At 39.8% G+C, this 22,450-nt stretch overlaps 1 protein-coding gene across 1 annotated transcript in view; it reads right to left on the reverse strand.

The window, feature by feature from the left end:
* The window catches only part of LOC112112200 (contactin-associated protein-like 4), a 308,184-nt gene that overhangs the window by 38,647 nt on the left and 247,087 nt on the right, over nucleotides 1–22,450 (reverse strand). The window contains exons 14-16 of the mRNA XM_024208012.2: nucleotides 17,167–17,323; nucleotides 10,672–10,799; nucleotides 194–364 (exon numbers count right to left, since the gene is read on the reverse strand). Of these exons, the coding sequence (XP_024063780.1) occupies nucleotides 194–364; nucleotides 10,672–10,799; nucleotides 17,167–17,323 (456 nt within the window). The remainder of the gene's footprint in view (nucleotides 1–193; nucleotides 365–10,671; nucleotides 10,800–17,166; nucleotides 17,324–22,450) is intronic.

The raw sequence follows: 22,450 nt of genomic DNA on the forward strand, positions 1-22,450 counted from the left end.
AGTCCCGATAAAATCGGGACGTCTGGTCACCCTAGTTCTAACCGAATACAATTCAATGATACTGTTGCCTAATATGGAAAAATATTAGGGGAAAATAGGTTCTCTCTCATTTGAATTCAGCATTACAAAGTGCTAATTTTTGACAATCTAAATGAAAGCAAAAACCAAAAATCGTTTATTAAATATGACTTACAATGCAGCTCTATCCTTATGAAGTCTTTAATCCCCAGGTTCTCTAAAAACATGCCAGAGGAAGCTGTAGTCTTAAAGAAAAATGACACATCTGCACTGAGTTCTCCATGGAAAGTAGGGAAATGAAGATATGAGGCCTCAGTATTGAAGGAGGCTGAATTCCAAAACGTCCCTGGTTACAGCAAGACAAAACATTAAATGAAACAGCAATGTCTAATATTGTTTTTATATGTTTTTAACCTTTATAACTAATGAAGCAAAGAATCCAATGCAAGAAACAGTTTGTAATATATGTCATTATGCATCTCTACTCTTAGAAGAACATGTAAACACTGATTTTATGTGAATTGTGATCATAGCCCTGCTATAATATGTTACATGTGTGATCGTGGGTGGAATTGTCACTTATAAGAAGAAGAAAAGCTTATTTATACACATAGAGCCAGTCCCTGCAGTTGTTGAAGGCAATGAGAGTTCTTCTACTAACTTCAAGGCAGTAGGATAAGTCCCTTAATTTCTATGGAAGTACCGTAGTTAACTAGTGTCCACAATGTTTTGCCCTTTAATTGATTAAAAATTAGGGACTCATACTGCTTTTTTACTCTCATGAGTAGTGAGACTGAAGTCAATGTGACTACTTGAGTAACGGTTACAAGGTCAGATCCATAGATTCCAATGGTCTTATTTTTCCATCAGCTGATATTTCATTATAATTTGTTGAATTTTGCTCTCAACTATTCAAAAGCCTATCTAAAATCCCTAATAGAACTAAATCTAATGGGGATGTGTTCTACATTCATGAGGCCCAATTAGAAACACCTTGTTCTTATTACTGACTTCTTATATGTATATCTATCTTTTTAATAAGCTATATTGCTTTCTAAATCAAATGAGGCATCCAATATCTTCTTATGTAATTGAACAAGGGCAGTGCATATTTTCCTGCTAATGCTGTGATTTAGTAAGAAATAGACGCAAAAATATGACTTTAGCTCCAAGCACTCTGAATTTTTGAAAAAAATCCCAATTTTCTAAACTTTTCTCTTACCTGCAATATAGATCTCTAGAACACATTGTGCCCTTAGGGGCCTCATTCAAACCCATTGAAGTTAATGGAAATCCCCTTTGACTTCAGTGGGATTTGAATCAGGGTTCTGATCCTCACATAAAGCTCTCACTGATTTCAACATTTTGTGGGTTTTTTTGTGGGGTGTTTGTTGGGGGGGTTGGTGTGTGTGGGGAAGCAATCGGTACCGCACTGTGAATAAGAGCTCTGCATTTGGGTTTGAAGGGACTCATTTTGCTCTTAAAGAGAAATGCTACATGTTAATCTTACTGTCTGCTATATCCATTACCTCCTCTGTGAAGTAGTGGAGTGACTACATCTCATCTCATATTTTGCTTTCTCTCCCTCAAATGTGGGTACTGTAGATCTGGCCATTTGAGGGCTCTGGAGAGTGACACTTCCCCAGTACACAGTCAACATTCAATCAAGAGCTAACCCCATATCTGGGATACAACTGGGTGTCTTTTTGGTTGAAGGTCGCCTACTCCAGCTAACCCTGACAACTAGAACTCAGCCTTTCACCCAGATAGCCCAGGTGTCCAGCCTCCCTGTCTCTGGGAACTGGAGAGGCAGAGAGCCCAGGTGCCCAACCTCTCTGGCCTGAGAGATGAAGGAGGAGTCTGAAAGCTGGGGAGGCACAGAGTGAGAGTGCTCAGCTTTGGCAGCCCTCCTGAAAAGCTTTTGCCAATTTCACTTTCTGACTGTTGGCGGAAAGTGAAATTGACAAGGGCCTTCCGAATGGTCATTCGTTATCCCAATGGAAAAATGGAATTTTTTGATAAAATTGAAGTTTTCTTGTGGAAAATTTTGGTTTTGCAAAAAGGGCCTTTTTGATGGAAAATAATTGAAATGAAAAAAATCCCAACATCTCGACTTACAAGATTCTTTAATTACTCCCTACACCTATGTGCATAGCAGGTATTCTTCCTGCACAGTTCCTATTTAGAATGTGGAAGTATCTGTAGAAGCATCATTTCCACAATTACATCAGGATACAACAGTGTAGGGGGATCTTTCAGTAGCACAGCACTGACATTGTGGCATTGTGCCAGCCACTCCCTGTGATTGGTGTAGATGCCACAGCTGGGGCAAAGGATCATCCCTGCAATGTGGCACACCCCAGCTGGCATAATAGATGCTTGGGGCTGTTGCCTGCCAGTATAAGTTAGAGCAATAATCAGGCCAATGTTATTTACACCAGAGGACTGGAGCAGTTAAAACATGGCCCAGGACTCGGGGAGTAAAAGAGTGGCTTTGCACCTGACTCTCTTGAGTTGTGTTGTGGGCTCCTGAGCTGCAGTCAAGAACCTGCATAATCCCATGGCGGGAGGAAAAAACCTGAAGAAAAGACCTAACATTCTGGAGTCATTTCTTTTAGCCCCTTTTGTTTTTTCACTGTCTCAGATCATATTGAACTTCACTGCAAGTATGGTTAGTGCATGTACTAGCTATTTAGTAAATAATGGGCTAGTTGTTGCCAGTAATTCAACACAGTTGGAAATTTAATACTAGCAATTTATACAAAATGGGTTAAACATTGCTGGCAATTAGAAGGGAAAAAAAAGACAATTGTCCAGCATAGAAATTATGTGATTAGCTCCAATGAACCATTTGAATATGCATCTGAGTGGCAATGGGGCCTTTAGCATGGGGGACAGATTCGATAATTGCCACTCGTTCATCATTTGGCAAGTGAACTAGAACATTTTAAGGTAAAAGGTAGAAAACTCCCCTTCTCCTTTGATTATGATAGCTCTGATCTCTTTTTGAGACCCTCATATGGAAAGTGCCACTGAAGTCCAAAGTTGAAAGTATAATTCTTCCTATTCCTCCCTTACTCCATCTTTCTTTTCTTTTCTTTTTTATTGCATTATCCCAACCCTGAAACAGATACATAAAGTATTTATGAATATTAAGATATTAAAGGGATAGCCACAAAAAGAGCCCCATTAGTAAATATATAGTGCCAGATCCTCAGCTGCGGCAAATTGGTGTGGCAAAAGAGATACTTCAGTGTACAATATCTGAGGATCTGGCCCACAGTCTCTGTTTAGTAAGCTGAAACTAACATCATGGAATAAGGAAATCGACTATATTTAGCATTTTATTTGAGATGGTAAGACTTGAACCTCCACAAGGACTAAAGAAAAAGCAGAAGAAAGGCAGCCCTGTTTGCTATAAATAAAACAACACCCATATCCATACTGCAAATAATACTTTGCTTTCAAGATTTCAGAGATTCATTAAAGAGAACATTCATTAACAAATCATCTTTTATCTTACCAATTTTAAAATAAAATATAAAAAGACAGGAAGAAAAATAAAAACATGACAGTCAAGTTAGTAGTTTTGAAGGCTACAAAGCTAATAAAAAAGGACTCCTTCACAACAACTTCTTAGTTGTAAAAGGTCATTGGAGCTGTCTAATATTTGTGTCAGAACATCATTCTTTTTTTATTTGTAACAGCTCCTCTGTTGATACTTTTAAGTGCTGTATCACATACTCTATGTGTGAAACTCCAGCAGGGATCAAAGTGAAGGGAAAAAAGTAAACAAAACCAAATAGCTTCAAGTGCGAAACAATTTACAGTTTTTAGTGCAGATCAATTGGCAAAAGGAATATAGTTTTCTGTAGATGTCTCCTGCGGGTGTGTGTTGGGGCTGGGGGAGGCAAGACAAAACTCTGCCTGGCATGGCACAAAATTTACCCATCTCTTACAGATGAGTTTAGCTAAAGCACAGAACTGGTAATCAGGAGATCTAGATTCTGTTCTCTAAGATGCCACAGATTTCCTGTGTGATGATGAGCCAGATATTTAATCTCATCCCAGTTTCCCCAGGTATAAAATGGAGATAATACTGTCCTATCTCAGAGGGGTGTAATGACACTTACTATATTAACATTTCTAACATACCCAGAGGTCCCCCAATGCTACTACTGTATATAAGAGCCACATGCTGGTCCCACTGAAGTCAGAAGCTTTGTGTTTCATCTAAAGTCAGATCCTTACCATGTTTAAGTGCACATTATTACTATTACTTTATAAAGCTGTACTTCTATTGAAAATTGAATATCCTGCCAAGCCTTACAGAACTAGTCCAACTGACTTCCGTGAAACTACAAGCATGAGTAGGGTGTGCAGTATTTAGCCTATAGATGAAGAGGCTCTTTGGTCTAGTTTACTCCATTTTGCCTTCTATCCTGATAGTCTGGTTTTGTTTCTATGTGGATGTGGTCGCTGCTTCCCAAGTGCCCCCTCATGGCCTGGGGTGGCTTTGTGGTACCTTGTGTCAGTTTCTCTTAACCTCGGCAGCCCCCCCATCCAATGGTATTCAAAACAAGGTTCTCAATCTAGGATTCAATTTATTAAATCATGCCAACAAGGTGGCATAAACCAACCAGAACTCGCAACAAAAAAGTCTTCATCCCAGTCTAAGGCTGAGCCCAGCCCCTTGTCCCCATGGATCTGTCTTCCCTTCACAGTTCACACACACTTCTGTCCCAGGCCTAAACTGAGCACAGCGCCTCCCATTTTCCTGCTCTCTCGGCAGTAACTCCCAGGCCTTCTTGCCTGGAGTTTGGCATTCTTAGCCTTCTCCACAGGCCTCTGTTTTATATATCCTGGGCCTGATCAGTCACATGCCCTTCACTATTTTCTCCACCTGGGGACATAAGTTGATCTTGTCACATATGGAGCTGAGGTCCATCTCCCCTTAAGGTGGACTTCTATATAAAAGTACATTAGAAAAATGATTTTTCCCCATTGTGGAATATCAGAGGTGGGGGTGAGGGTGGTGCTGATAATAATCAAATTCTGCTAGTTACATGACTTATTCACATGTTTCTTTTCACATTTACCCAACATTTCTTTTGATGATGCAACATGGAAAAATTCCCATTTGCTCAGCACAGCAGTGTGGAAGGCACAATTACTGAAAATCTGCAAATTACTTCTTCTAAACGGATCCTCCTAACATTCCAAAATCTGGCAACTGTTTGCCTTTGATAATATGTGAGTACAGCTGCCCCATCTGTATCACTACTTCTAGCTCCCCAGTACTGCCGCTTATTATCAAATTCATAGATTATAAAGCGATAAGGGACCATTGTGATAATCTAGTCTGACATACTGTATAACACAGGCTATGAGATTTTCCTGAATTAATTATTGTTTGAACTAAAGCACTTCTTTAAGCAAAATATCCAATATTGATTTAAATTTTTTCAACAATGGAGAATCCATCACTACCTTTGTTAAATTGCTCCAATAATTAATTACACTTGCTGTTAAAAATGTACACCTTATTTCTAGTCTGTATTTGTCTAGCTTCAACTTCCAGTCACTGGATCTCACTATATATTTCTCTGCTAGATTAGTGAGCCCTATGTTAGCATATTTCTATTCTGCATTAAGGTAATTATAGACTATGATATAATCACCCCTTCACCTTTTATTTTTTTTTAATCTAAACAGATCAAGTTCCTTGAGTCTCTCACTATAAAGCATGTTTTTCAATCCTGTAATCATTCTTGTGGTTCTTCTCTGAACCCTGTCTAATTTAGCAATCTCCTTCCTGAGATGTGGACACCAGAACTAGACATGGTATTCTAGTAGGAGTTGCACCAGTACCAAACACAGAGATAAAATAACCTCTCCTACTCCTAGTTGAGATTTCCCTGTTTATGCAACCAAAGATTGCATTAGCCCTTTTGACCACAGCATCGCACAGTGAACTCCTGTTCAGCTGATTATCAGCCATGATCCCCAAGTCCTTTTCAGTCACTGGTTTGCAGGATAGAGTCCCACAGCCTGTAAGTATAGCCCACATTATTTTTTTCTAGGGTGTACATGCATATTTTTAATAAAAGTCACGGACAGGTCACAGGCAATAAATAACTTTGGCCATATTAAAACACATATTGTTTGACTGTGCCCAGCTTACCAAAAGATTCAGATTGTTTTGTATCAGTGACCTCTCCTAAGGAGCATGGATCAGCGTTCACATCACACTACACATCAGTACCCGGCCCAAGCCGGGGAAGATAGTGATCCAACCAGCAGATCAAATTTGATGATGAATCCTGGTCACATGCCACCTGAGGTGCATTGTGTATACACTAAGACGTGACCTTTCCTCATTATTTACTACTCTTCCACTCTTTATCAGTGATGTTCTTCTCTTTTCTTCCAGGTCACTGATTAAAAATGTTAAAGAGAGTTGGGCGAAGAACCAATCCCTGTGGGACACCACTAGAAATACACCTGTTTGATGATTATTCCCCATTTACAATTATATTTTGAGTGTTATGAGTTAGCTAGTATGTAATTCATTTTTAATGAGTGCATTGTTGATTTTGTATCATTCTAGTTTCTTGATCAAATTGTTGTGTGGAATCAATAAAGCTGTGCAAATATCTGATTTTTTGGTTCATGGCCATACCAAGCAAACAAATAAAAATCAATGAAACAAAAAGTTGAAAAATAAATTCTTTCCGGGTCATATGAAATGTTTCATTCAACCAGAAATTTGTTTAATTTTTGAGCATTTAAAAATTATTTAAAATATAAAATTAAAATAAATTTTGAAAATGAAAAGTAATTTTGAATAGAAAAAATACTTTCTTTCAAAAATGTCAAAACAAAATGTTTTCACTTTTTTTTTTAAACTGAAACAATTTGGTAAAGTTGACACAAATGTATGACATATTTTGGTTTATCCTAATCTATACTTGAGAGATCTGTCTTTGTATAATTTATGAATTTTGGTTGATTTTATGAAGTTGCTGTATTACTGAATGCTTCAGTGAATGTGTTGTCAGCCTTTTGTTATCAGAGCTGGTGTCCCATCTCTCCCAGAACAGAGACAATGGAGACACATTAACATTAATAGCTCTCATTCCAATGGAAGCACATCAGGATAATGGGATGGCTGATGCCTAGAGGAACCAGGAGGAGTGGAGTCACACAGCGGGTCCTGGATCCTCACTCACTCAAATCCCAAAGAAAGCTCAAGAGCAGTGAGGAAACTGAGGCAGGGATTTGTTTGTAAGTGTTTCTTGGTTTGCCTAGATATGTACATCTTTTTGCTGTCTAAAGTAAAAAGTGATTGTGTAAGAAACCCTGTGAAAATTCTGTCTTTGCTTCCACTATCACATGTCCCTGAAGGGATAAAGCATAAATCAGAGTGCCACAAAGTTGGAACTCTGGGAAGAGTGTACTTAAGCTACTGGGGAGTCTGGGGAGCTGGCACTAATCTCAGGACCTATGCAGTTGGGCTGTGGTACCCCAACTCTCAGAAGGGGATGTTAGACACAGGATCTCTACCCCAAGAGTGTGCCTGGAGACACAAAGGCAGAGACAGTGCCTGGACTCTGCTCAGATTCAGCAAGCCATAAGCACACAGGTCCAAGCACTGGGATTCAAACACAGGAACCTGGTGAGTATCCCGCAGAGGGAGCTTGACCAGGACTGTGACAAATGGCATTAATTATCTTACCTTCCTTTAATTCTGTATTAACAGAGCCCCATATAAGCTGTTCCGGTATTTTGCCCAGGATCTATGCACAGTACTAGCTTTCTTCCAGTTCTCTGGAACTTCCCTAGTGTTCCAAGATGTATTAATGGTTCAGAGAGCTCCTTGGCCCGCTTTTCAGAAACGCTAGCATACAAGTTATCTGGACCTGCTGTTTTATAAATGTCTAGCTTTAGTAGCTGCTGTTTCCATTCCAATTGTAACTAAGGAGGATGTTAAAAGTATTTCACCATCATCATATGATACTAATGCATCACTTGGCTTTTTCCCAAAAAACAGAACAGAAATATTTATTGACACTTCTGCCCTGCTTGCATTATTACTGACAATTCTAACATTTCCATCCAGTAATGGGCCAATATCATTGTTAGGATTCCTTTTGCACTCAATAACTTAAAAAAACAAAAAAAAACAACAACAAAAAACCCACACCCTCTCCTTCTTATTGTCCTTAACTCTGCTGATCAGAGATTCATTTAGTCTCTTTATTTGCACTAAGCCCAGCTACTATGTCAAATCTGAAACCAAAATCTGTGGGATACAATTTGTTAGGTACACAATAATGTGCAAATAGAAATGTATGAAGGAAAATGGAGAAAACCAACAGCAGATAGCCCAAGACTATATTGTCACGAGAGAAAGGTGTGGCTTTGTGTTATGAGCAGAGGACTGAGAGCTATGAGGTCCCATGGTCTGACCGTGGGTACTTGAGAATCCCACAACCTCTGTGGGTCAATTTCTGCATCTGTGAAATGGAGATAATAGATATACCTCTATCAGGTGTTCGGAGATAATTAATATTTGTATAGATAGATTATGATCTATAGATATAGATGTTATATTTATCTCAAATACTGTATTGCCTTGACATATTCCTGTCATATCTCAGCTTGACTTCTGGTCCGCATTAGTCTTTAGAAGCTATGGAGTATATTTGTGTAAACGACAGCCAATGAGGATAAACAAACACCTTAAAAAAAACCCTATTTTATTCACCGTCATACTGAACACACTATTTAAGCCAATTCAGTGCACTATTTGCAGATCTACTTTATTTTGATGTTTGCCATAAACAATTATTTTTCATATATGTATAGGTGATTATTGGACCATGAGATTTCACAACCTTCCAGCCTTTGAATGGAGCATAGTGTATGTATGTCAGGAAAGGAAGTAAACATCCTCCCTCAGCCCCTTCTGAAGAGTATGCCAGTGAGCAATTACGATGCTACAAATTTCTGTCTGTTAAAAAAGAATAAAGGATATAGGTAAATAAGAGGATATCCCCCTTGAAGTGGAATCATATAATTTAGTGTTTGACAGTGGCAGAAACAGAAAGAAACAATAATCTCTGGTGAGCACTCAAACCACGAATGTGAGTCCAAGAATATCTATTTTTCCTTGTTCAACAGCACTTCTGAGAAATGGGTATTTGCTATGAGATCTTATTTGTGTTGTTCTCCTGCCCAGAGGTGCAGAACAAAATAAATGTTACTACCATGCTTACAATTAGAATGCCATGGATGTTTGCCATTGCATAGTACCAAATATCTTACTGGTACTCTGCATTATTCTTTTAAAAAAATTAAAAAGTAGTTCTAATATTTTTCCACTCATCTAAAAGATGTGCTGTTTGTGTTTTACAAAAGAGTTTTCATTAATCTGTGTTCCCTTTGGCCTTATTTTGTCAGTGTTATCTGATTTCAAATTTAACACACTATAATATATGGAAAATTGTGTTCAAGCATAAGGTGAAACTATGTCCTAGTCATAGCATGGTCAGTGGAAATAATATTCTTATAGGTCACAGCTGTTCATTTTTTCCCAGGAAATCAATTGTTAAAGAGTAATCTTTGATTCATTCTCTTTAATATTATCCAGGCAGAATGATTTCAATGACTAGTGATCCTACCCTGGTGTAGGACCTGGTAGTACTAGTTTGGAACATAATATCCCTTAGCACAATTTTCTCAGCTACACCAGTACCCATTTTAGCTAAGTACTCATAGTATCTCAGGTCCTTTCAAATTATGATATGAAGATACCAGATAAAAGGAGTGGTGTAAATTAGTGGACTGCATGTCTAGTAAGGGGTGTATTTTTCCAAACACACTGCAGCATATCTTAATCATCTCTGCACAGTCATGCTTTAACCAAAAATGGAACAACATAACACAAAAACCATGAGTCCCAATGTCTTCATGCTAACTATTCAAACTAGATCCATCATTACCTCTGGTCTTCCTCCTCATATGTATAATACCTAATTGTAAATGCATTCTGCTTCCTTGAAGATAGAGGCAGGTGAAATTTTTCAGCTGAAATATTTTTGAAGTGAAAAAATGCAGATTTGGCAACACCAAAACATTTTGTAAGGTTATGTCTATTTCACCAACTTGTTCATTTGAAAAAGAAACATTTTTAAAAAAATGTGAAACATTTAGTTTTGACACATAGTAAATGAAAAAATTCAATTTTTCAGGTTGAAATTATTTTTCATTTCAAAATTCCTTCATTATTATTTTCAAAAATTGCAAAAACATTAAAAAGACGTTCAAAGTCAAAATCAAACATTTCATTGGACCTGAAATGTTTTTGGGTTGTTTTTACTTTTTGATTCTCCAAAAACCTGAAATAATGTCATTTGCATGTAGATGTAAAATTATTTTTTATTTACATTTTTCAGAACTGCCAGCAAGCTGAAAAATCTGTTATTTGCACACCTCTGCTTGAAGATCCTGTCTCTCTCTCCCTTGTTTCCTATTGAATTAGCCATTAACAGTTGGTTGATCTTAAAATACATTGTAGACAGTTGAACACTAAGTGTGTAAAACTAGTGAATTATTTGTAGCTTGAAAGTTTTGGTTGTTGTTACTTACTATCACCCCGACAAAGCAAAGGCCCAAGCTTGTAAGCTGCTTCAGAATTTGGTCGGTCTGTATCCGTGACAACAATTTCAGTTACTGGTAGATGCTCTTTATAAGAGAGGAATCCAGTATCATTAGCCCTGAAAAATTAAAATAGAAAACAAACATCTCCTAAATATTTCTGATTAACAGTCACATAAGAGAATTATATTGTCCTTTTAATGGACTCATTTAACTAAAAAAAGAAATACATTTAGGACTAAATTTTAAAAAGTTATAGCTGTACTGTTCAGGTAAGATGGGTGATTGTGTGAATAAATGGGAGCATACTTACAAATACTTTCATATTGATGTCATGGTCAGTAAGAGTATTTAAATCTGTTGCAGGCCTAAGTGAGATCACAGAATCAAGTGTGTAGGCTTAGGGTTGTCATAATCATGACATTTTATTTTCAACATAATTAGGTACTGTGCTTCCTTCCTAAACCTAGTGTGCATTTTCATGTGTCAGTAATTTTGTCTCATAAAGAAAGCAGTGCATCTAAGATGGCTTGTTCTCTAATCGTGAAAAATTAAGATACTTTGAGAGTGTAATTTTAATCATTTTGACTTTCTCTTCTATTTAATTTTATAAAGTTAAAAAGGCACACTGAAAAGACAACAAACCACAAAAGGATACAAAAATCAAAACTGAACTAAGCATGTAGAGTACAGAAATGACCAATATATATTGCTTAAATTATTCAGAGAGGGAGACAGGGTGGTCTACTAGTTTGAGCACAGGACTGATAATCAGAAGATCTTTTAACCTTAGGTAGGCTATTAACAACATACATAAGCTATTAATCAACTAATTTAGATAGGAGCAGCACTGGACCTTTGAGTTTCATAAGTATTCAGTACTGGCCTAACTTTGTTCCCATTGAAGTCGATGGGAGCAATTAGATCATCAATGACCTCTTTGGAAAATTCAACCCTTTGATCCATTTCTAATTCACTGATAACATATTTATTCTGATAAATAGTTTAAGACTACATCCTACCTTAACTGACACAGAGACGGGAATCAGAAACAACCACAGCATCCACAGGTAAGAGCAAGGGAATGCCTTGTGAAACACTCTGCTATTATCCTGAGCTGTGTGAAAGTGCTAGATACACTTCCCAACATGCAGACCATCTCTCTCTGGGGATGTGATAAGCTTTTAGCTACCCATTTCTCCTAGAGTTCTATGGACTTGCACTGGAGGGGAGTGGAAAAGGGTTTGCTTGTAGAACTGAGTGAAACTGATGAATTTTTCCACCCCCCGGCCCCCACCCTCACCCCCACCCCAAAAAAATCATACAAATTCTTGGCATTATTTTGCACTCTAAAAGTGCAATCATTTGAGAAATATCAGCAGACTAAACCTTTTTTGCTGTGAAGCATGAAAACTACAAAAGCATCTTTTGCATGCTTTTTTGGCTAGGAGTAGTTCAATTTTTGAGTAGGGCTGCAAAAATTCACTCAGGAAAAGTTGTTGTTTCCCCTCAAGCCATGTGCTATGGTGGCCTAAACCCAAGGCTGGGAATAAAGTGGTTTTGAGTCCTCAGTCTATCCATCCCAGTGAGTGAACTTCATAATACTTGATACTTACATAGAACTTTACAAACACTATTTACCTGTGGGATAAATAAATACAGTTATCTCTATGCTATGGATGTGTAAACAGATTCAGAGGTTTTGACTTGCCCAATGACACAGAAAAAGAACCAAGATTGGAAGCCAGGTGTGGTCATGTCTAATCTATAATGCCACAGTGTTCCCCCCTAAAGTTGAGATTTTCAGACACATACAGTAACTTGGGGTGATTTAATTTTGGGTTCTTGATAGTTCCCTAGATCCTGCCTTTGTAATAGAGCAGAACTGAACTATTTCTGAAATACCCATGCCTCTCTGTGCCCAAAGAGGCATTGAGGTAAATTCCATTTTTTATAATGTATCGTTCCAGAACAAGTGAAAATGCAAACATTGCACTGTAAGAAAAAGATGCAGAGACATAATGCACATTTTGATAAATTGTCAATAAACTATTTTAATATACTTATGCAAATTACACTCCATGGTTAAAATGGACACATACATGTTCCCAGTCTGTATCTATTTTGTCTTATCTCTTTTATACAGCTGTATAAAGCACATATGACAGGGACATATGAATGTGAGCAGGGATTAAATGGTGTGTGCCCAAAGTGAGCAAGAATATATTGCACATATTAGAAACTATTCAAAATCCTGTCTCAAAATGTGTTTACTTATTTACGTTTATTTGACAGCTGGCAAACATAAGCTCTCTATATTTTTGTATGGTACAGTAATAGGGAAATTCTGTGCATTTGTTTAAGCTCTGCAATAGAAAGAAAATAGGCAGATATTACCATGTGAGGAATGCACTGAAGATGCACATTCTTTGTGTTTCTAAGTACATTTGTAAATCTATGGAAACTGTACCAGGTTGTGACTAACCCTTTGTTGTGTTTTCATTTCTGCATCTGCCAACTTTCCTAACCAGCTCCCCCTCTTTGGAGTATCAAAATTCCCAACCCAAGCCCACTAGCTGTTCATCTGAAGGAGGGCTGAGTGCCTATTTTGAGGACAATGGGATCCATGGATTCCTATTTTATACAGCAAGGATAGCCACCTTCTCTCTGCCTCACATTCTCTATCCCAGTGCCAGGAGGAACCACACCCATGCTCCTCATTTTCATGGTATTCTCTGAGACACTGCACCCCATATTCTTCAAAGTGATATTATGATATGATTATAGCATACTTATGATGTATTTTATGCAAGATAAGTCATGTGAGGTGTCATTGGAAAAGTTATGATTATCCTATTTGTATGCATGTGTCATTTTTGTATCTGAAGTTAAGCATATTGACTATGTATCTGTACTTCAAATGTAGTTAAACCTGGGTAACGCCCACTAGACAAGATGCTTTCAGTCTAGATAGTGGGAAATATTCAGGCAATGGGCCATTAGAAAAAACAATAGGCCTTAGGAGAAGCTTATCCCCCACTTGGTAAGCCTTCCTGAGAACGCTACAGATAGGCTGTAAGTAATGGTTACTATGACTCTACAAGGACATGTGGCCAGGCCACATGATGCTGGACTCCATCTTGGGATGTCAGTATTTTTCCACAAACCGGTCTGGGAACTGAGTTTTGAAACACAGTGTTCCCGCCATGTGCTAAAGCTATATAAGGCAGGGAGTGACATCATGTGTGGTTCTTCACTCCCCATACAAGAGGATTCCTGGAACCTAAGGAACAAAGACTGAACTGGCAGAAGTGCTGGACCCAGGCTAAAGGGATTTCTAGCCTGTGTATGAAACACCTGGGGATTCCAAGATGCAAAGCAATTGTAGCTTGTGCCTTATGAATCTACAAGTCTGCCTGCTAGGTAATCTGATTTGATCTGTTTGCTCACTTATGATCACTTAAAATCTATATGTTGTCGTTAATAAACTTGTTTTTGTTTTAATCTAAACCAGTGAGCTTTGACCGGAGTGCAAAGCCCTCCAGCCTGCACTTTCACCAGCATTCACCCAGGCAGCAACCTAAGTTACCTGTAAGCTGCGCGGCAGCACAGCAGCCTATTTAGCGTCACGCAGGCGCTTAGGGAACCCACCTGGGGACCTGCCATGTCAGGGGGAGGGGTGCCCCTCCCCAAGCCCCCACCTAGTTTGGCCTCCAACCTGCCACAGGAAGGGAGCCCCTCCCTCAGCCCCAACTCACCCTGCAGCCTGGACCTGCCGCGGTCGAAGTGGCTTGGACCCAGCCGTGGCCGGATTGGGCCCAGGCGTGGCCAGGGTGGCATGGCCCGGGTGGCCCTCCCCTGTCCTGGACCTGCTGGGGCTGGGGGAGGGGTGCCTATCCTGCGGCCCCAGCCCCAGAGCTCCTGCAGTGGAAACAGGTGCCTCTCCCCCCCAGCCCTGATGCTGTTGCGGGAGAGAGCACTGCGGGGAGTCCTCTCTCCCCACAGTATCCCTGAAGCACCCTCCTGCACCACAAACCCCTCATCCCTGGCCATATCCCAGAGCCTGCACCCCCAGCCAGAGCCCTCAACCCCTGCACTCAGCCCTGAGCCCCTCATCCCCGGTCCCACTCCAGAGCCTGCACCGCCAGTCAGAGCCATCACCCCCCCCACACACCCCAACCCTCTGCCCCAGCCCTGAGCCCATTCCCACAAGAACCCCTCGGCCCAACTCCCACCACATGAATTTTGTTATGTGAACAAATGAAGGTGATATGTCACACATCGCCTCCATACTGGAGCACATAACAAAATTCATTCTGCACATGGGAAAAATAGAGGGAACACTAATTAGAGAGAGACACAAAAATTAGAGAGACACACCCAGCTGCAGTTACACACAGGCTCTGTAACACCAGCTTCCCAGCCTAGGATGCCAGAGCAGTACCATCTGCCCTGGTTAAATCTGGCCAGTATATGGGTTTACTGGGGCCGGGCTGTGCCGGGCCACACTTGGGGCCCGCCTGGGCCATGCCACCCTGGCCGTGCCTGGGCCCGATCCAGCCACAGCTGGGTCCAGGCCACTCCGGCTGTGGCAGGTCCGGGCCGCAGGGTGAGTTGGGGCTGAGGGACGGGCGCTCCTCCCATGGCAGGTTGGGGGCCAGGCTAGGTGGGGGCTTGGGGAGGGGCACCCCTCTCCCTGCTGTGGCAGGTCCCCGGGTGGGTTCCCTAAGCACCTGCGCGGTGCTAAATAGGCTGCTGCGCGGCCGCGCAGTTTACAGGTAACTTAGGTCGCTGCCTGGGTGAATGCTGGTGAAAGTGCAGGCTGGAGGGCTTTGCAGCTTGTCACAGCAGTACAGTGTGAAAGGGAGCCCAGGCTGGTGGGTCAGAGGGCTCAGTGGTACCCCATTTCCAGGTGGCACCCGGGGGGAACTTCCCACTATTTTGGAGCAAGATAGGACTTCTAAGTTCAGAACATTTACCATACCTCATTCATAGTACTCCACAAAATTGATTTCTTTTGAAATTTTCTTTAGTATATTTCCCTTCCTAACATGAACATTTTGGCCAAGATATTCAGAAGCGACTAGTGATTTTGGATGCCTCAGATTTTAGCTGCTTGACTTCAGACACCATCAACAAGCCGGAATTTCAGAGTGTGGCACTTCTGAAAATCAGGCCTCTTTAAGATGTCTCAGTCTGGGAACCAAAAATTGAAGACCTCAAATTCACTAGTAATTTTTGAAAATCTTTTTCTGTCTAACTTTAAAAATGCTGTAAAACAAAAGGCCTTAGCAATAATATGTTAATATGTTCAAAATTGAGTGCCTAAAGTTAAGCTCCTAAATCCAAATTTAGATATCTAAATAAGTGGCTTCATTTTAAAATATGCTGGGCAACAAGTAGCTGACACTGAATTGAGTAGGACCCACTGGTTGCTTGGCCATACTGTGTAAGAATGAAACATCATGGTCCACTATAGACTCCCAAATGTGTGAAAAGTATGAAGACTTCAGCAAAAATGTAAATATTCACACACTACTGACACAAGCACAACTATAACACAAATCTGTGTCAATGCATTGCCTGCTAGGTACATGGGTTTTGTATAGATTAAGCATACTTAAGAAGTTCCATTAATAGAATTTTTTTTTCATTTAAATTGCCTAACTTCTGTAAATAACTAAGTAAAATGGACTAGAGTTGTTACTGAAACAGAACACTGAATCCAACCCCCTACCACAAACTTTGGAGAAGTCTTAACTCTGGTTCAGATCTAGCTTCATGGCTTCAGCTCATATCTAATTTGTACAGTATTTGAACTGGTGATAAATGATGCAAGGTGAATACAGAGTTTAGATGAGGATCTGAGTTTTGCAAACTGAAATACCAGTAGAGTTCAGCTGTAGCCTGCCGAGCTACTCAGAACTATGTGAAATCTCTGCTCTGCTGAAGTCAATTGCAAAATTCCTATTGACTGCAATGAGGCAAGGATTTTACCCTCTAAATTCTTAGATAAAGAATCTAGTGGAGTCTATTAAAGAACACTGCTAAACTCAAAGGCATAGAAAAAAGGATAATAAAAAATCTTAAATATGAGAAATGAATGCTTTGCTCAACTAATACATAGTTTAAATCCAATTAGCTTCAATATTTTAATAACTGAAATACATACCAAATGTAAGCCTTTAACCACTGGCAAAACAAGCAATTTACTGAAAATTGGACAGTCTAAATATAAAAATATATCATCCTCAAATAGCAATTAAATACAAGAAATCACAGCAAAATATTATATATTAACCCCTTAATTTAGCTAATGATGGTGAGAAATCATATTTTGAACTGGGGGTAGCAGCATATCTTACAGGTTTGTGTGTTTTTGTTCCAAATAGCACTGCTAGTCCATAGCTGCTAAATCCTATATAATTGTTGAGTTTGTTTTTCAACAGCAAAGAATTGAGCACAAGCAAACAATACAAAAATCACCATTCATTTCTGTCAGCATCGCAGTTGCAGTAATGCTGGGAATCAATGCAGCTCCCCTCTAATCCACAAGCACATTTCTGAACAACAGGCAAGGATCCTCCCCAGTAAGTTTGTGTTTCATTGGTTCTTCCAACCCACCAGCTCAATGGAATTCCATCTAAAAGACAGGTTAGAGGAAAATTAATATCTGATCCCAGTTCCTGCTCCTCCCAATTTCCCTCACCCAAACAAATTTCCAAGCATTATGGGAAAAAAAACAATTTAAAAAAATGACCACATTACTTTAAAAATGCTAACCAATTATTCATTTTAATATTTTATTATCAGGGATTAAATGATAGTCACAGCTTTTTGCTTATATTAGTGGAAAAGAGATCTGGTAGTCCTTGTTCAGTCAGGCATGATATTAGAATCATTCATCTTAAGCAGTCCATTTATGTACTTTCTTTTAAAATAGCACATGAAAAAAGAGATGCCGTCACCCTAAAAATCAAGTTAATTTATACTCTGAGGCAAAGATCAATTTGAGATCATGGAAATACCAGTGAGGAAATGAGAAGAGTAAAACGCATTATAAATGGATTCATTTCATTATTGAGAATACTAAACACACCTTTGCTGCATATTAAGCATCTGGCTTAGTACTACTGTGTGGTGAGAATCAGAAATGTCAGTAGTCATGAGTTAGATCACGCACAACAGTTGCAGAATTTATGTAGTCTGAGACTGTAGAAATCATGTTAATGGTTGTGCTACATAACCCAGTTGATGTATCCAGTGACTAACAGCAAAATTTCTCAGAGCCTATTATATCTCTGTGCAATGCACCCATTCAGCATTGATTATAGTAAAATGATAGAGCTGGATGTCTTCTTAATTCTGCAGTACTGCACATTAAGTTTAAAGATGATGCCAAGTAACCAGAGCAGTAAAAGCACAAAATATACAGAAAAAGATAATTGCTAACGCATATGAAGCATGAAGGTAATCCATCTTAAATGAGAGTGAAGAAAGGTGAAAGATTAAATGAATACAAAGTCAGGGCATGAGAGGAAACAAGTGCTGTCAAATGGAATGGTGCCTCATAGAGGCACTTGGTTTGTGTGTTGTTGAAGCTCTCAAGTTTTCAGCAGTGGGCCCACACCAAGAGGCTTGCACTTAACCCAGCTTCAACCTTACTTGCAACTGCCATGGCTTATTATAACTCACTGTTAGGTAAGACCTCTGTTATGCTTACAATCTCTCAGCTCGTAAACATATTGACTGAATTCATTACCACACAACTGCCAGCCCAGCAGGCCTAAAAAACAGTGAGAACAGTTCCTAGAAAAGTCAGACATGCTCAGTGGCATCAATGTCTAGTATCGGTATTTGTGTTTGCAGCCTATCACACAGGGAAGAAAAGCTAGAGATGGTTTATAAATTATTCATGAGACAGCACTTTAAAAAATAAACAAAACAAAACATACATATATAAAACCAGGATATTTCTCCTGTTTCAACAGCTCAGAAACTCTGTTCCTGTAGTTCTGAGTGAATATTCCTGCTCTTTAACTGGGGACACTGGACTATCTTTAAAAGCAATCCTGAAAACATTTGTTTGCATATTAGCGTGAGAGCAGTATAGCTACTAAAGGATCATAATGATTAGCTCTGCTCTGGCAGTGAATATTGCTAATCAAAATGATGCAGCTTCTTCAAAATGAACACACAAAATTATTAGCATAGCAATTCTTCATTGGAATCATGCTCTACATAGCGAAGACTGAGTGCAATACATTCTTAAGAATTGTTCCAATAAAAATTACTTCTTATACTACATGTCCCAAAATTATTTCACATAACTATCATCAAATGCTGCATTTGTTAGACATGCCCAGTGGAGATTACGGATCACAGTAGTGAGAGGGATAAAATTATGTGGACAATTTGATAATGTACTTATTTGAATTTCAAAGCCTTATATTGTATTGTGTTCATATTGTTCAATGAAAGAGAACATGCTATATTTTTCTGCAAGATGTTATTTGGATTTTGTTTAAATATCAAGAATGGTATAGTAGTTAGCTATATGTGACTGGATTCTTTTATTTGCTAATTCTAATGATCCAAGGAAATGCACACACAAAATGCAGTCAATCAGGGAATGAACAGTTGTGATCTTAAATAGGACAATGTTTGATAAAGAAGATCTTGCAAAATCATATTCAGAGTGCAATAAAAATAGCTAATTTGAGAAGATACATGCTAAAATTGCAATCAGGTTGATTAATTTTGCCTCCCTAAAACTCACCCTGTATTTTCAGTTTGCTACAGTATTCTTCTTCGCTTCTCAACATATATTCTAAACACTTGGGGAACGTATGATCCTCCCACAAGAGTCATTATCCTTGTGCTGTTCTGCAGTGGAAATATACGTGACAACAGAGGAGTCCTCTGTGGATAAGAATCCTGGGAATAAAAAGCCCAATGGCAACTGGAGCAAACACAGCTCCTACAAGGTGACTGTAGCCAACAAGAAACTCATTGGAAGTTTCAAAAGGCAGTGGTTAGTCAGAGGAGGATGATCACATACCAATGTGGTAGCTGACTTGTGCTCCATCCTGCTACCACAGTCCTTAGGGACCATACTCTTCAAGAATTTGGGGAGTTCTGCCTGTCTTGCACTAGCGAGCTGACATTCAGGAGTGGAAATCTTGGCTGATGATATCTTTAGAGACATGCCAACACTTGGCAGCAGGTTGGCGACATATGAAATTAGCAGACAGTCTCCATTTAATATCTAAACAAAACCATAGAATCCAAAGTCCTCTGAACTTGTAGGTTTTGAAATCTGATCCTGGATCTAAACGTAAATTTTGTCGCTCTCCTCTATATTTGTAATAGTCTGCACAAAACTGTGAACATGCCTGAACTTTGTTGGAGTTCTAAAGTCAGCATCGGGGCAGTGCTGGTTTGCTTTCACCCCTTCCCCCCCACCCTGCATAACCCTCTGGTAGCAGCTGCCACTCTCTGTATGTCCAGCTCTGAAGGCAGAGCGGAGAGAGCAGCGGCTGTTGGCCAGGCACCCAGTTCCAGTAGTAGCACAGGAGTAAGCCTGGGCGGGGGACAGAGGTGTCGGAGAACAGCCTCTGACCTGTGTCCCCGCCCACCGCGATGCGCTGCCCAGGTCAGGCGGAAGATTTAGGGCTCCCCACAATGGCCTGACTGACCCATTGCAACCTGGGCTCTTGGGCCCTGTCCCCCACAGTCATTGCTCCCCAAGGGCTCTGCCGGCCCCAGAACCAGTCCCCCCCATCTTGGTGACTTTTACTGCCTGCAAGCAGCTGGCACCATGCACTGCCCAGCTCTGACTTCCAGACTCTGACCTGGCCAGGGGGCGGGACCGTTGGGGGCAGGAGCTGAGGCCCACCTCAGCCCTCTCCCTGCTGGAAAGAGGCTGGCACCATCCTGGTCATGGTCTCATTTCTAATTCTTTATGGTCACTAATTCTAATTCTTTATCACTAGTAATGTGCACAACTCAAAAGATGCAGAGTTTATTTAAGATAAGCATGTCAAAGTTTGTATGCTTATTTGATCTATCCAAATCTTGTGTGTCTACAAAACTAGACTGTATAGGTCTAGAGATAAGTCCTCAGCCCACCATCTGTTTGCCTTCTGCTAGAGAATACATAGTTGGAGCGATTTATATGCCGACAATCCCTGAGTTACACAGGGGGCTTGTGAGTTAGATTCACCTTCCCCACGCTTCTCTGAGTTCAGCTCAGGCAGATATGAAGATCTGGGCCCAAGACAACAGGCTTCCTCACTATATTTCTGTTACTTTCTGTTTCCCAGGAGATCAGACATAAAAACAGTCTGGGGGGAGGAAAAGTTAACATAACCCTTAAAAAAATAATGAAAAGTTGGGTTTGGGTTGGTTTCAAGGAAGGATGAAGTACAAATTGATGCTCATTTTTATGGAAGCTGTTAGTTCATCCCTAGTGTCTACATCACAAAAAAAAAACCTATGACAACTGGTACTTTTATTAGTAGTCTCAGCACAGAAATCAAAGACTGAATGGGCTTGGAGGCTGATCTACCTTCTCACCTGTAGAAATGTCCTTTCCAGAACAGAGTGAAAGTGCACTGTGTAGAAACATGGGAAACGTTATCTGATATTGCTCTTGTTAGCACTGTTACAACTGATTTTAAAAAATCCTACAAATTCTGCAAAATACTTTCTCGCTGAGTTTTACTACTTCTAGCATGAAAAGATTTAAAATGAGACAGGGTCTAATATGACCAAATGTTTTCACTGCATTAACTTGCTGATAAAACATATATATGTAACCCTCACCAACCCTGAATACAAATGTATAGAATCCTAGAGTCTCAGTGGGACTGTTCTTTTTCCTTTCTGTACCTGTCTTACAGTCTTGCATTTTTGCTCAGCAGATGTGTCTAGCAAACACTTTCATCTCTCACAGTCGCCTTAAAATTGTCAGTTCTGAAATGACTGTATTAATCCTAGCAATCCTAACTGAAATTTAAGTCAGACATTTGGGAAATCTAATTGGGCATGATCCTGCATTCAATCCTTCAATATGATTTATTCCCCCTGAAGTCAGTGGGAATTATGCATATGTGTGAAGAGAGGGGCACCTTTTGGGTACTCTGATATCAGATTAGAAATGTTTGGCCATTTGGTCAGGAAGAGATTCTGAGTTAAGATATGTAACTTCTTTGTACTGTAATCCCTGGTGATCACTGTAGTAGTATTCATATAAAACATATCGTGAGTCAGATGCCTGTATACCATGGAGTTGGGGCTCTGTATGTCAGAAAGGAGTTTGGGAGGGAACGAGGGAGGGAGAGAGGGAGGGAGAGGTAGTGTCAGGGAAGCAACACTTTATGCAGTAGGCTCACCTGTAAGCCTGGTAGATTTCTGAGCAGCAATTCTCATGAGAGTTAATGCAACTCTCTGCAGAAATTCATTGCATTCCATAACCTCTTTGAAGGGAGGGTAGGATGCAGAGAGGAGAGCTAAAGTCTGCTTAGCTCTTGACAGTCATTCTGCTAAGAGAAGTAGAGCTCACACAGCATGGAGGAATGACCAGTTTTCTGCTGTAGTACCACTAAATCCCTTGATAGGAGAATGGCAAATATGGTGTGTGACATGAGTCTTAGAATTTCTAGTGGACTATTCGCCTCTCACAGATTTTTGTGACAGAGGAGACAATTGAGGCTTGATTTGCAACATCTACATATCAACAAAGGAACAAGGAATATAATCTTTCTTT

Source organism: Terrapene carolina, unplaced genomic scaffold, assembly GCF_002925995.2.
Source record: "Terrapene carolina triunguis isolate 2854851 unplaced genomic scaffold, T_m_triunguis-2.0 Scaffold113, whole genome shotgun sequence".
Taxonomy (NCBI): domain Eukaryota; kingdom Metazoa; phylum Chordata; order Testudines; family Emydidae; genus Terrapene; species Terrapene triunguis.